Source organism: Carettochelys insculpta, chromosome 10 (genome assembly GCF_033958435.1).
Source record: "Carettochelys insculpta isolate YL-2023 chromosome 10, ASM3395843v1, whole genome shotgun sequence".
Taxonomy (NCBI): Eukaryota; Metazoa; Chordata; order Testudines; family Carettochelyidae; genus Carettochelys; species Carettochelys insculpta.
The window spans coordinates 46,527,771-46,542,632 of NC_134146.1; the positions used below are offsets into that span (position 1 = coordinate 46,527,771).

The window sequence follows — 14,862 nt, forward strand, 5'->3', positions numbered from 1 at the left end:
GCCCTCCTCAGGGCAGGTGAACCCCACTGGAGGGAGGTATACACAAGGGGACAGCTTGCATGGGAGCCCAAGAGGGGCACCCCATGAAAACCTGGATGAGGTGGTCTGGAATTCCACACTGCAGTATTATCCTCCCTCTGGCACATCTGTACCTGGCCCGGTTACCTGAGCGTGCAGCAAGCAATGAAGGGGCTCAGCCCACTGCATCAGGTGAGGATACAAACATTACTAGTGGCCAGAATGCTTGGTGCACAGATGCTGGAGGGATGCCCAGAAGAGCACAAAGCAAGCCCAGCCCAGCTCTCCGGGGAGGTCCCCACACAGAGGTGGGGCTTTTCTGGCTGGTCTCCTAGCCATTTATCTCCCTAGCACAGCAGCACCAATACCGAGCCTTTCTAGTCTTGCATGGAGTAAGACCTAGTCTCCCAGAACTCTGGGGAGCCCAGCTAAGTCCCTGACTTCTCCCCAAGGGACAAAGCCACAGGGGACTTTGTCGTGCTTACCTCTATCTTCTGGGCCAGGAGAGAGGGTTTGAAGTTGGATTTGATCACCACTTTCACTTCTAGCTTGGTGCGGCCCACCTCCCGCACCAGGGGAATGACACGGAAGGGGAGGATGATATCCTTGGTGGTTCGGTATCTGCAGGGATAGGATGAACATGTCAATAAAATCTATAGAAGGAGAAGGCTCCCTCAGGGATGAAAATAGCAGCTGCTCTCCCAAAGGGGGGTGGCCAACCGTACCCTAGAGTAAACTCAGGCTGCTGGATGGTGCCACAGTTTAGGAAAAGTTCTAGCTGAAGATGTTGTTTGAAGCAAGCCACCTTGCAAGCACGGTGAGGAAGTACAGGCCAATGGCTATGATACAGTACTAGGAGTCTGGATTCCTGGAATCTGTTCATGGCCCTGACGCCAGTCACCCAGAACTTGGTTGAAGAGCTAGGAACAGGGTTGCACACTACAGACTGGGGAAACTAGTGCTCAAGTAACTTGAGATCAGGTGGAAGTTAGCAGCACAGAGGGTGGCCATACCTCATTAGCTCAAACTCCCCATCAGGTGGAATGAAGCTGATGCTCCTCTCCGAGTCAAACTTGCTGAGCCGCACACACTGGTGGAAAGTGCAGTCGTCTATGGCGATTGACTGTTTGCCGCTATGGAACAAGACAAGAGTTAGAGCGCAATTCACAGACCCTACAACGGTGTGGGGCACCAACCTGTGTTCATAGTGCACATTCTACATGAGCACTTTGCCATCACAGGTATACCCATGAAGTGGGGGAGGAAGAAGGGAGAGAGAAAGATTCAGGGGACACAAGCCTGCTAGCTTGGACACTGTCTCAGTGAGCCACTGAAATCACCTCAGACCTTCAGGGCACTATGTGAACCCAAGCAGGGCATCCCCCAGGATCTCGTCTGGACAACTGTGCTGGAGTCTGTCCTAACAGCACTTCATCAGGCCAGGGGAAACCCAGGCAGACGTATCTAAGCACAGGTGGCCCTGCAGTGAAGTTGGGGCAGTGGGGATTTTTCTGCACACACCATTCCACTCTGACCCTCTGAAGTGTCCCTTCTCCTCAAAGTTCCACCTGCAAAGTTTTCTAGTCACCAGTCATGTCTCCACCCACCTAGCAGTGGTTCTCTCCAAGGCCACAACCCCTCCTCACTGAACCAGCCAGCACAAGTTTGGCTTGTGAAGGACAATGCTTCTCTGCCATGGGTCTTGAGCTCAGGTACTGAGGTTCTGGCATTGTACCTGTAGAACCCAGACAGATGTTGCTCCTGGCATGACAGTGAACAGGATAGCAACTAGGTTCAAACACACCAAAAGTCCTCTTTGCAGCCTTTGAGGATGCAAGGGGCACATGGTTGTTCCAAAAGCTCTGAGGGGATGCGAAAGAACACAGCCATCAAAAGTGACAGGGAAGGGAGGCTGGAGCGCAGGTGTGTAGCAGCAGGGAGGTCTTGAGGGCTTCATGATCAACAGGAGAATTGTATAAGTACAAGCAGCCTGGGAAGCAGTTTGCTTCTCATTTATGCAATCATCCGTATTCTAACATGGCCAGTTGGAGAAGACTACTGGGACAGACTCATTTGACTGGCCGCTGCTCTACTACACACAGCCTTTGTACTGCAGCCCTGACATGGGCCACTCTTCAGTGAGAGCTGCCTGCAGTCTCCTCTTCCAAGCTGCTCAAGGCCCTTCTGTTTTGCCAAGGGAGAGAGAAACCTTCATGTCCTAGTGACCTCCCACGTACTCTGGGAAGGTCTTTATTGCTAGACTAGCCAATACTTGTGCAGAACAGGAAAGTCCTAAGAGGAAAATGAGAGAGAGAGAAGATGGAAGTTCCAAGACTCACTTTAGCGTAAAACTTGAACCACTTGTGCCTTAAACCTCCATATCCTGGAACTCAGAAGACAGTAACCACTGCTGGCACTTCAATGCTAGAATTCACTGCTCCTTCTCATGGCTGCCGTGGCCTGAGAATGTTCAGTTTTGGATTGCTGAGCTGGGGAGTTTCCCTACTCGGAGGAGCAGCTTTGGCAAACCTGCTCTGAAAACTCCTGTTGCATATCCCCACTTTAAACACTTCTGGCCAACGAAGGAACTTGTAAAGAGATGGCCATAATCAGCTACTAGGTCTGCAGAGCAGTAGCTCCTCAGCCCTTTGTTCGGCCTATCACCTGCAACACAGCTACTGGACAGGTGGGATTAAAGGAGACTGAAGTGCTAGTTCTTGGCTTGTTCTGAAGGAGAAGCAGGTAGCAGCTCAGTCACAGGAGCCATCAGGGAAGTGTCTGAAGTCTGAGTCACATGCACAAGTCACGCAAAGCGAGAGATGGGGATGGGGAGCAGAGTGTGCGCGCATAGCCAAAAGCAGGGTTATCTACCTTCCCAATTCACTGGGGTCAGCAGAAAACAAGAGAAAAATGTAACAAATGGTTAGTGGGAGCACAGAGCTGCTCAGTACTGTTGGCAGCCCCATGGGATTCAGCATTCTAGTCCCAAGAATGGAGAAAGCACAAGCCTATCTATACAGCATGAGAGCAACAGGACTGACTGAGTATGTAACACTAAGGTCTAAGCCAACAAGGTTCACCAGGGTGTGAGGGTGAGGAGCCTCCAGCTCCCTCATCACCTGCTCTTTGCTCGACTCTACCCAGAGACAGGTTTAACACCAAGTGACATCTGGAAGTTAGTCTCTAACTAGCTGTTCTAATCAGGGCACAAAGGTCAGTGATCTCAGTGCAACAACATATTAATCATGGAAAGGGAAAGGGAGAGGGAGCACAGGCTCATCTGTCACACTACATGACCATGCTACATGGCCAGAACAATTATGTACTCTGGAAGGAAGCATCTCCACAAGGTACCCTGGAAGGTAATAACTATGGAGGGAGCTGAGGAACTGAAGCCTCCCACAGGTCTGACTGCACATTGGCAATCAGAGTGAAAAGTTAGCCACTAAAGCAGTTGGTTCCCTCTGCAGTCACATCTGGCACAGACATGACTAGACTTAAAGGATTCCAGCTGCTCCTTCTGCTGTTGCTGCCTTTTGGAGGAGAAAGCAACCAAAGCTTCTGTTCAACTAGCAGCAGACTGTCTCAGCTCACAGTCAGCTCTGGTTCCTGGAACCAGATTATTCTCAAGACAGCAAAATTCTTTATTCTGCTGCCTTCAGGCCAGACTTCCCTTTTTGACCTTCAGAACAACCTCTGTCAGTACAAGACATCTAATGATCCAGTTCTCGGGGGAGATGGAGGAATGATCTCACACCAGCTTTGTCTACCAGACCAAAACCTGCCAAGTCCCTGGCTCTTAAGGAACCCTGCCCTAGCACTCTTACCTTTTCCCTGTTTCATCCGCAGTCCCTTTGCCCTGCTTCTCAATGACGATCTTGTCATTCATGCCAAACTTGCACTCGGGCATTCCACTCAGATAGCTCTTCATCACCACCCTGCCAGAGACATGGGCACTCAGCACCTGACCTGAAGGGAGAACAGCACACTGAAGCAGCGCCTGGAGGATAGATTACTACCTACAGAATCCCCACTCCTGCCCCGGGGAGATTGGGGATTCCACATCAATCTCCTGTGGCAAAAGCCTTTATCCCTTCAACTCACCCTGTGGGGACATTAACAGATTCACACTCTCCAGCACATCCAGGAAGAGTTCATTCCGACGGTACTTGATCCCTTCGCGTCTCCAACCAATCTGACCAGTCACCTGGCTGGTGATCTGCGACTGTTCTTCTTTAGTCTGAAGAAGAGGGAAGGTAGTTCTTTGGAAAGCCAAGATTAAGCACAAGACTGACTCCAGAATAGTTCTCTTTCTTTTTTAAAAAAACAGCTTAATATCGAGCAAGTTGCTCGCAGCGCAAGGCAGGCATTCTTATGGTCAATCTGCCTCTTGCCTTGACCTGGGATGCCATCATGATACCCCACCAAGTATCAATAGCCAAGTTAGTATGCAGGGCCACAAGAAGGGTTCCCTAATTTTGGAAGGGACTGACTATTCATGCTCGTCAGGCTCTAGTCTCTGCTGTTGCACGGAAGCAAAGACCCCTGTCCATTAGGTTAGATGGAGTATCGTTAGACCAAGGGTTAAGTACAGGAAAGTCAGACCTAGAACGTGCTCAACTTTTACCAAACCATTATGACTGGTTGCAGCAAACCCCAGACTAGCCAAGAACGCCACCAGATCAAGGTCACAAGACAGGAGTTTGACATGTGTTTTTCTGTATTTTAGACACATTAGCCCAGGATCAGTTCAGGTTTTGAATGACCAGCAAGAGGCACCAAACATTCAAGTTCAGCAGAGACATTCCACATCATACTTAAGGTCAGTACAAAAGCCACTGCCCTTGGAGTTAATCCCATTAACTCAGCTGCAGCACTAAGAGTGGTAAGGGCTCATTGAGCCGTACAGCAGGTTCGCCTACCTGGTGCTATAGGCAGATCCAGTCGAACGCAGAGTGAGAGGAAGCAGATGTACAGCAGCAAGTGATGCACACACAGAGTTAACAGGCAAGCACATCAGTAACAGGAAAGGGAAGGAATAGAAGAGGCAGGTTAGGTTCAGGGCTACCTCAGGAGGGGAACAGAGTAGGTTAGCTTGTCACTATCTGGGTGGCTAAGAAGCACAAACAAGACAAAGGCTTCCCATAAACTCAAGCTACAATGCACTGAAGGGACTATTTCCAGACATGACTGGTCCAGGCACCACTGAAGGAAGAGCAAGTCAGGAGCCTGCAGTCTGCTTGGCAGGACAGGCAGAGTGGAGAAAAACCTGGGTGAGCATGAGGACCTTGCACAGTCAGATACACCCTGGGATTGGGTCTAAACTTGGCATGGTCCTCAGTTTAAGTCATGGGCACTTTCCATGCCACATCACAGCCCCAGGGTGAAACAGGCGAGTACTCTACATCCACTGCCATGGGATGGTTTTAGGTTTATTTTCACCACTACATTATGTCACTCCTGGTTCTTCCAGGAAAACGACTGTTTGGGGCAATACCAGCCTTTTGTCTCGTGTCCCTGTAGCCTCAAGGGGCAGCATGTAAACTCAGTGCAGGTTGAAACCCTCTCATCCGGCGCCCTTGGGACCTGACCAGTGCTAGATGAGAGAATGTGCTGGACCACAGAAGGTCAGTATCATCTAGCAGCATTACCAACACTTCCACTACTCACTGCTCAATACCAGCTCAGAACACAGAGCCAAGACTGGTGGCTGTAAACTTTATGGAACCATGGGAAACTTGGCCACACCCATTACAAGTGGTCACCCAGCTAACTGAAATCATGCCGGATTACTGAGGTTGCTGGACGAGAGTTCCAGATTAGAGAGGTTCAACCTGTACTGTAAAACACGCACAGCAAAATGTTTGGTTCTATGCAAGGCTCCTCACCCATGTTCCAAATATCTCCAGTTTTGTGCACGTGCAGCCATTAGACTATTTCCTTCCTGTTAAACAGGACAGGATCTGCAAAGGGCACTGTCCATACAGCTTTTGCTGCGTACCCTGCATGCACCCCACTCTTCTGACCAAACCTCCTTACAAGTGCATCTTTCAGATCCTTTGAATATATTTTTGCCAAGCTATGGCTTCAATATAGGCATGGGGCAGAAACGGAGAGTCTTGAACAGACATGAATCACTCGGGCTCCAGATTGTGATACAGCACAAGCCTCTGATTCCTGTAATGGCACATTTACTGGTTATCAGATCCAAGTCATGGTTTATCACAGAAAGCCACTTGGCAGGATACAGTCGCACGACAGTGCCTGTGGAGTGTACGGCTCACACCAGTAAAACACGGGGCTGAGATGCAAGTTGGTTTGAGGTAATTTTTCAAGCTACTTTATCAGACTGCTTTTCTCTAAACAGCCAGACAAGGCTAGAGTACAACTGCTTCTACTGAATAGTAACAGATGTAGCTGAGTTAGTCCGTATTTTAACAAAACTGCAATCATGCAGCACTTTAGAGACTAATAAAATGATTTAGATAATTGTTTCATTAGTCTCTAAAGAGCTACACGACTGCTGTTTTGCTTTGCTTCTACTCAATGGAGCTGGAGAGCTGGCTGACCCAAATTGCTCAAAGGGGACAGTTGCCCCATCCAAAGGTACTTGGTTCTACTGAGGCAGCAGCCCATTGCTCTCTTCGCTAAACCACGTGAATAATACAGTGATACTGTTCTGAAGACAGCGCTACTGAGACAAGCCTGGCAGGTCATATTCTGTGGATACATGGAGGGCTGATCAGTATGTGCCCTGGGCTCTGGAAAGCAGACAGGCTTCCAATTCAGAGAGCAGACTGCCAGGCTTTTTTTTTTTAAAAAAAAAAAACAAAAACACAAAAAAAAACAGCTGCCGAATGTTTGGAAGTTTTCTATTAAGTGAGAAGTAAGGAAAGGGCTGATGGAGGGACACTGCAGTAGGACGTTCCCAGAGAGCACACACATTTTGGAGTTGGGGGGAAGACTAATTCCTATCTAATGCAGGATACAGAGATTGTGAACTGGCCTCCCAGGAGCAGGGCCATTAAGGAAACAGATTTCAAAAGCCACGAGTTTAGTTTCTCACAAACAGGAGGATGAGCCAAGCTACAGCACAAGCTTCAGCCAAGGCACATCAGTGCCATTTGTACCATGCTGGTTGTAGTGCCAGGTCTCTCTAGAAGACAGAGTACCCCTTCTATTGGAACACAATACTGACTAGAAGGGAAGCCACCCAGTACACTGATGCCTGTCAATCTCCAGAGCAATATGACTCCCTTTCCAGTATTTGGGGAAGCTAGTAACCAATGAGACCTACCATTTCCCAGACACATTTGTATCTAGTTACTGCAATATGCATTTCTGGACAGTTTAAAACCTTCCTGTGGATGCAGCAAGGGATCAATGCGTCAAAGGTCAAACTATTTGACATGGAAAAGTGCTTAGAGTGGCCTTTTCCATGGTACAGCTGGATTGAGGCCTAAAATGTCTGTCACAAACAGGGCTGTAACAGAGAGGTAGCCATGTTAGTCTGTATTCTAACAAAACAGCAGTCCTGTAGCACTTTAACAACTAACAAAATGATTTATTAGGTGATGAGCTGTCCTGGGGCAGACGTACTTTTTAGCTAGATCGATCTGAAGAAGTGGGCCTGTCCCACGACAGCTCATCACCTAATAAATCATTGTTAGTCTTTAAAGACCTACAAACCAGTGCAGACAAACTGCTTAGCACTGTCCCAGATACATGATGCTTTTGCAGGTTTAGTCTTTAGATACATGCTGTTGAAGTCCTTGGATGTAACAAGGCTGGCTTTCAAGTAAAATTTGATTTGTTTCTTATAAGATGCAGCATGCATAATGGTAGGACACAATACAGTCTGAGTGACCTTGTAGATACAATGCCGGACACAGACTACCCCAGCTTTTGTTTTTAACATGAAGGTGAAGCCCATTGACAGAATCCCACCATGCAAAGCATAATTGTTACTTGGGCTCCAGAGGGATCACTGCTTGCTGAGACCTGTAGTCGAAAGTGACTATTACAGAGATCACAGCATAGCTGCTGGCTCTTTCAACAACTGTTGAATGAGCAAGGTATAATGCTGCTGGAGTTGGAGCTGTACATGGCAGCCGATTGCCAGAAAGCATGAAGATTTGCTGAAAAGAGGAATAAAGAGCTGTGCTAAAAAGATAACAAGGAAGGAAGTGAGATAGTTTGCTTCAAGTCTTCCTAGGAATTGGAGCTGACTCAGCCAGTTTGAGCACTGACTGACCCACATGTCAGATTGCAGCAGGCTGAAGTAATCACCACTGAGGGTTAGAAGGTGGTGAAAAGGAAGCCTGAAAAGGCAGCCTTCCCAGAGTCATCACATCTGGCACTGAATACTTCCTCTTGGAGCACAAGTCAGCAGTTTGTGCAAGAGGGAAACATGGACAGGACTCTGGGCTAGCTAAGGGTGAGCCCACTGCTGTTGATTTAAAAAAAAAAAAAAAGCCAGGGGTGACTGGGAAAGTTAGTTCAGGTGAAGGGCATTGGACTGCAGCCCTAGAAATTCAAAAACTCATCTAGCCATAGAAAGGGCACTGCAAGGCAGGCTCCCTCAGGATACTCTCTAGCATTTGGGCAAAAAATAATGAGAAACTCACCAGATCAACCAGATTCAGACCCCTCTCCCTTTCAGCTCTGCCCATGCAGCGCAAGTAAGAAGAAATGGATACTCTTTATTCTGAATTTACATGGCTTTTGCCACAACTACATGGAACATACTGTTGGTCTGTTATGGGGAAGTCCATTTGGAACCTGAACAAAGAAGACTGCTGGGCCTCCAGCAATTCCACAGGGTCCAACGTGAACTGGCAACCGAAGTAGAGGCAAAATCCTTTCACCCCCAACTGGCCCTTCTGCCTCAGGACCAACTCCTAACTCAAGGCAGGTGGATTTCACAAACAGCTCCGTGAAGCTAAGTGCAAGACGACTGCTCGTTTCCTGGGAAGCAATGCCTGCACAGAATTCAAACAATCCCAGTTATGAGCTCTGCATCCAGTCGAGCAGTCCAAAAAGCACTGAGCAGAAAGGGGTAAACCCTTTATGGGATTAAGCTTCCCCTCTCTAATATCCAGCTCTCCTTTCAGGCACATGAAGGATCGTCTGTCATCAAGCAATAGCACTGATTTATCCCTATTCTTCTACCTACCTAGATTAAAGCTCTTTGGAGCAAACACTGGCTGGTATCTTTATACTGCCTAGCACATTGGAGACCTATCTTCATTTGGGGCTTTCTAGGCACTACCATGATACAAAAAACTAAAATAAAAATAGCATCTCGATCTTTGAGGGCAAGGTGGTGTACAGCTACAGCCAAGAATAGCAGCAATGAACAGCCAGACTTGTTAGTCTAAAGGCACCCAGGTGAAGGTGACCCCCCCGCCCCCGACCATGGCATGAGGGCACTGGGAACTGGAGAATAGACTGAAGGGGTCAGAGCCATCCTGCACTAACAGAGATACGAACAAGTTCTCTCTAATTGGGTTAAGTCCATGACTTACCTGGATACATGTGTGTCCACCTGCCAGCCTCATTTTCAAATGGTGCAATGAAATCAAGCTATTGAACTTGTGCAAGTAAAGGAGAGATCAACTCAGACCCGCCTTTGTGGGAGAGAAACAAAAGACTGAACAAGTGCATTTTAAGCACAGAGTGAGACACTGCTCAGGCTCTCCCCACCTAAGGTTACGTCTACACTAGACGTAGAAGTTGACTGCCCATCTGCAATTTCAGCAATGCCATTTGCATAGGTAAAAATCAACTTATTGGTGGTCAACTGTGATGTCGGTCTACACAGAGGACAGCAGACAGGACCATTACTCCAGTCGATTTTCCTTATTCCCTGCCAATCACAAGGAGCTCTGGGGTCAACTGACTCCAGGAAGCACCATTTCACATGTGTGAAAAATGAAAGCTGTGAGATCACCGAGTTGTTCCATCTTCTGTGCGAGTGTGGCTCTAGCCTCAGTCTTGCCAGCTCTCTTATTCCACAGCCCAGACCACGGCCAGATCCAACCCCATGCTCATATTTTGGGGGAAATGATCTATCTAAACTTCATAAGCAACCAAGACACCCCTGTGCTTTGAATGGATAGACCAGGGTTAGAACAGTGTGACTAGATTCAGAATCCCTCATTACCTGGCTCTTGATGCCTTGCTGAGTGATGAAGGTTTTCAGGGCTCCCGTCTCAGAGTTCTGAGGATAGCCAAAGTCCAGGATTTCTACAAAAGGGCAAAGAATAATCAGCTCAAAAAAACCCACCAAGACAGGATAGCTGCAAGTGGTCAAGTCCCTTCCAATATAGGCAGCCCCCAGTGTTAGACATCTCTAGAGGGAGAAAGGACCGGTGTAAGGAGGCCTGCCCCCTGTGCACAGAGCCTATAGCCTTGCAAGCAGGGCAGACACAATCAGGCTGAGTCTTGCACCAGAATGCTCCCTTTGAGCAGAGACTAAGCCCTGCTGGACTAACTGCAGTGCCAATCTGGGGAAATGATTTTTCAAGTCAGTTGGAAGCAAGGAAGGCGTATCCATCTGGAAGCAACGAGCTCGCTTGCTCCCAAGGGGCTGTACTCCAGGGTCTAAATACCAGCAAGGCAAGAGACATCCAGGGGATACTGAAGAAGGTCTATCCACGGACATCCGGGGCAAGTGAAGAGCGTTTTTCCAACAGCAGAATAATCTATCTTTGCAGCATTTTCTTTAGGTTTTGATTTTCGCATGAAGATGTAATAAAAATCAAAACCTAAAAAAATAACAGCAGAGTAGTGACACCGCAGGGTGAGCCAGCAGGGGAGAGAAACAGATGTTAGCTACAGAGAAACAAGTGCACATAGCGCCTCCAGGGGAGAGCAGAGCACCTATATAAAATCCAGCATGGAGGGCAAAACCTGTAATGTGAATAAAACATGACACTGTACATGCAGGATCTCTTCCCACTCTGCTAGGAGAATGCATGATTTGGCGCCAAAGGCAGAGCCTACCATATAAGAGTAATGGCAATACACATTACAGCTTCACCTCCATCAAAAGGGATGTGTACAGAGTTTATCGAGCACCATCACCTTTGGCCAGGCTAATAAATGCTAGTGAACCCGACAAAGGTTTCATTCTTGCAATTCCAAGTCTGGAGGAAGATAGAGCTTGCTTTTAGGCAACAGCTGACACTGGCTATCAAGGAGTCAAGGCATCAGAAATAGTTCTCTTTATATCACAGTGTTAAGAAAAACAAGGATCCAGAACCAGCCCAGTCCAAGTGCAGCTCTTCAGCCTCCATGGACCAAAGCAGCTTGTTTTTAAACAGGCTGAGAATCAAAAGTTTAAATGAGCATCCAAAAAGGTATCTGTAATAGCATATAGAAGAGACTGTATCAATATGCCATCAGAAGCTGCTCTGAATTGCACTCTCTCCTCAGGCAGAGGACAGGGCTGAGGTGTTAGAGGTAGTCTCAGGTGCTATCACCAAATAAGAATCAGGGCAAATAGCTCACATGGTAAGGATACCAGCCATTGATTAGATTCAGTCATAGCAGCTGAAGCAGTGATTTACTTCATTTTCTCTGCATGTTTATGCCACCCCCTTCACTGCCTCTGCTATTATAATCTCATACTGAAGTGAGAAGCACCTAAAAAGTGTAAGTCTGAGAATGGACTATCACCCTACACATGGGTGCCCTGGAAAGCAGAATGCACTGGAATTTTAGAGCAGTGCTCGAAGCTGTATGGCCCAGCCCTACATAAACTACGCAGAGATACTCCAAGCCACCACCGGGACAGGGCTGAGCTATGGCTGATTGGACCCTGGGCACTAAGTAGGTGTTTCAAATAGGGGTCAGAAGGGAAACTCCTCACCATCCAGCAGCTCATAGATCAGCACAAAGTTGTTTTTGATGTTCTCCTCGCTGATCTTCCCGAAGTAAGCAGTCATCACGTCACACATCTTGTACAGGAATTCGAAGACCATGGCAGCATTGACATTCTGCTTGGTGACTGCAGCCAGCCAGATGTTTGAACGCTTGACATGGAAGAAACTGGTGCGGGCAATATTGGTGACAGGCGAACGCACCTGCTGCCGTGCATGGATGACATTGACACGGAAGGCGTCCACTGCATTCCGCCTAGAGGATTGTCACAAGAGGTAAAAAAACCAATTAAGCTGTGCATACACCCTGCAGATTTGGCAAGTCAGTTTGTGACCAGGGCCCTAGTGACTACACACATTTGTTAAGCTACATCTACGAGCCCCTGGCCCTTATTAGGAAGGGTGTTTGGAACACTGTAGCTGACGGGGTCTAATGGAGCTCAGAAAGGAGTTAACCGATGTTAAATCCTGCAACGTATTATGTGAAGGGACAAAGAACCTACTGGACCTTGGAGACCTTTAGACTAAGTCTGTACAGTAGACTGACTTAAGCAGAAGTTGCGCTCCTGTGAAACCCTGCTTAAAGTAAAATTTCATGTTACTCAGGGGAGCCAGGAAACTGACCAGCACAGCATGTTTGCTCAGTTTCCTGCCTCCTATGAGCAGCAGGGAGCTAGAAGCCAGGCTGCAGCTCCCCACCACTCACAGGAGCAGGGATACCGACCAGAGCTGCTGCACTGGTCAGTTTCCCCGTTCCCCCAAGTGGCAGGCAGCCCAGAGCTAGGCACCAGCTCCCCACTACCCCGAGTCACATTAAACCAACACACACACACACACACCACTTGAGTTTGCATATCTCCAGGTTCTACTGTACACCAATTCCATCTGGAGGCAGATGGGAAATTTCTGAGCTGGCCTAAGAGGCTTCCTCTCAATCCACCTCGCTGTGCTCCCTTGTAGGCTAGAACTATTAGAGGCCAAAAGGCAGAGCAGGCCGTGACCCAATTAGAGAGAAATCTAATTCTGACCAAATGAACAGCCTGTTACTTCCTAATCTCTACCCCTTGAGCTCCACACCAGCCTCAGGTTTCTACACCTGCTTCCCTGGCTCCTTGCCTAATGTTTAGGTTGACTGCATGGAAGGGACTACTGTCATCTTACATGCCATTGATGGATTTTCACAGTTCCCCTAGAGTCACTAGGTTGACAGAGAGGCAAGAAGTGCCAGGCATGCGGTTGTTCTGAGATCTGCTTAATCTTGGAACACAGCAAGTGTTAATGAAGCAGCTCAAACCAGAAGGTGAAGTGTAGAATTAAGAGCATATTTTACTTGTTTCCAGTCTACACTCTTGCCCTTATTATGCTATACATCAACTACAGGCCAGCAGAGTGGTTTGACTGATGGATTTTTAGAATGCCAATTGTACAACATGCTATGGAGATTCACTAGCACATTTGCATAGTGCAGGCAGGTGCTGTGCAAACTTCCCCTATATAACTCTGCCACTCCCCTTAGTCTCAACATGATGCACTACCATTCTGATCCTCTGCCTTAATTCTTTTCATGGTTAACAATTATTGTGCACAAGATCAAGTCCTTATTATATAAAGGCCTTTACTTTTGAGAGAGAAGGAATTTAAAACTATGACAAACTCCCCAGACTAGCTCTTGAATTGTTCTGCATTATGGAAGAGGAATGCTTAGAAGACATTTAGGGTACACTGTCAAGTGTTACTAACCAAGAACCTCGAAAAAACACTAGTTTAGGTTGTCTTCAGGGTTGAGACAAGCTAAAAAAGCTACATCTCATGAAGACGACTTTAAGTTCCTCAGCAATACGTGTTACTGAAACCCTTCAATGAACTAACCCCACAACTGAGTTTACCATACCATTCCTATATTCTAATTAGTACTAGCCCCATGGATTGGTCCAAGATAGAGAGGAAGCCTCAACTAAATGAAATTTTTAGCACATCAATTTCCCACTTTGTAGGGCCACTCATGGCCTACCACGCATCTCTTACCTATTGCTACAGCAGCCAATGAGATGGGATGGACAGAAATGGCGCCAGCGAAGGAAGGAGTGACAGCAACAAGAGAAAGGGTTAGAAACACACACAAGGCACAATGAATCCAACGAGATAAGGAGAGACCAACAGCACCCCCACCCCATTTCCAGATACAAGAGATGAAGTACTTCCTGTACACCTGAAGGCATTCTGCGCCAAAAAAAATTCTACAAATTAAGAATTCCATGCACGGTATTTTAAAATTCTGGCAGTTTTATTTGTCAAAATAAATGCACAGGCTCCAGCATGGCAGTGGGGAACACAGGTCGGGGTGGCATGGAAGAGGAAGACCACCATGTAGCTCCCCGCAATCCTTGACCCACAAGTCACGGAGTCAGTGGGGAGGCTGCACCCAACTGACAGCACAAGGTCTGGGCCTGCTCCAGAAACACCCTGGGGCTATGTACCTCTGCTGAGAGGCAGGTAGACTCAGCTAGGCATATCCAAGTACGGTTAGGTTTCCGTACTGGGGGGAGGGAGAGCGAGCACTGTGCAGAGAAGGATCTGGATGAAGAATCTGGCTTGTTGTAGGGGGTTCCAGATGCAGGGGCAATAGGATTCTCTGGGGCTTTTGGGGCTCAGCAGAGGGCTCTGAGTATGGGGGCGTAAGATAGAGATCTAGGTGTAGTCAGTTGGTCAGTGGCGTGTGGCTCTAGAGATGAGGGTTCGGGTAGTGCAGGAGGCAAGGCAGCAGGGAACCTCAGCAGAGAGGCTCCAGATGCAGGGGCTAAGGTTAAGTGGGATGGGGTTTGGGGAGAGGGTGGGGGAGCAGTTTTCCCTACCATGACCTCAAGGCTGAGGAGTGATGGGGGCAGGAAGTATGGGAGAATGCCAACCTCCCTGAATTTGGCAGATGTTTCCAAGTTGACTGACAGTCCCAGCCACTCCT

The 14,862-nt window shown here is 47.9% G+C and overlaps 1 protein-coding gene across 3 annotated transcripts in view; it reads right to left on the bottom strand.

Annotated features, from left to right (window-relative positions):
- Positions 1–14,862, bottom strand: part of AP2M1 (adaptor related protein complex 2 subunit mu 1) — a 39,338-nt gene that overhangs the window by 2,272 nt on the left and 22,204 nt on the right. For all 3 annotated transcript variants that reach the window (XM_075004035.1, XM_075004037.1, XM_075004038.1), the window contains 6 exons: positions 11,894–12,159; positions 10,184–10,266; positions 4,123–4,258; positions 3,846–3,987; positions 1,032–1,151; positions 504–639 (listed from right to left, as the gene is read on the bottom strand). In XM_075004035.1, coding sequence (XP_074860136.1) covers positions 504–639; positions 1,032–1,151; positions 3,846–3,987; positions 4,123–4,258; positions 10,184–10,266; positions 11,894–12,159 — 883 coding nt within the window. The remainder of the gene's footprint in view (positions 1–503; positions 640–1,031; positions 1,152–3,845; positions 3,988–4,122; positions 4,259–10,183; positions 10,267–11,893; positions 12,160–14,862) is intronic.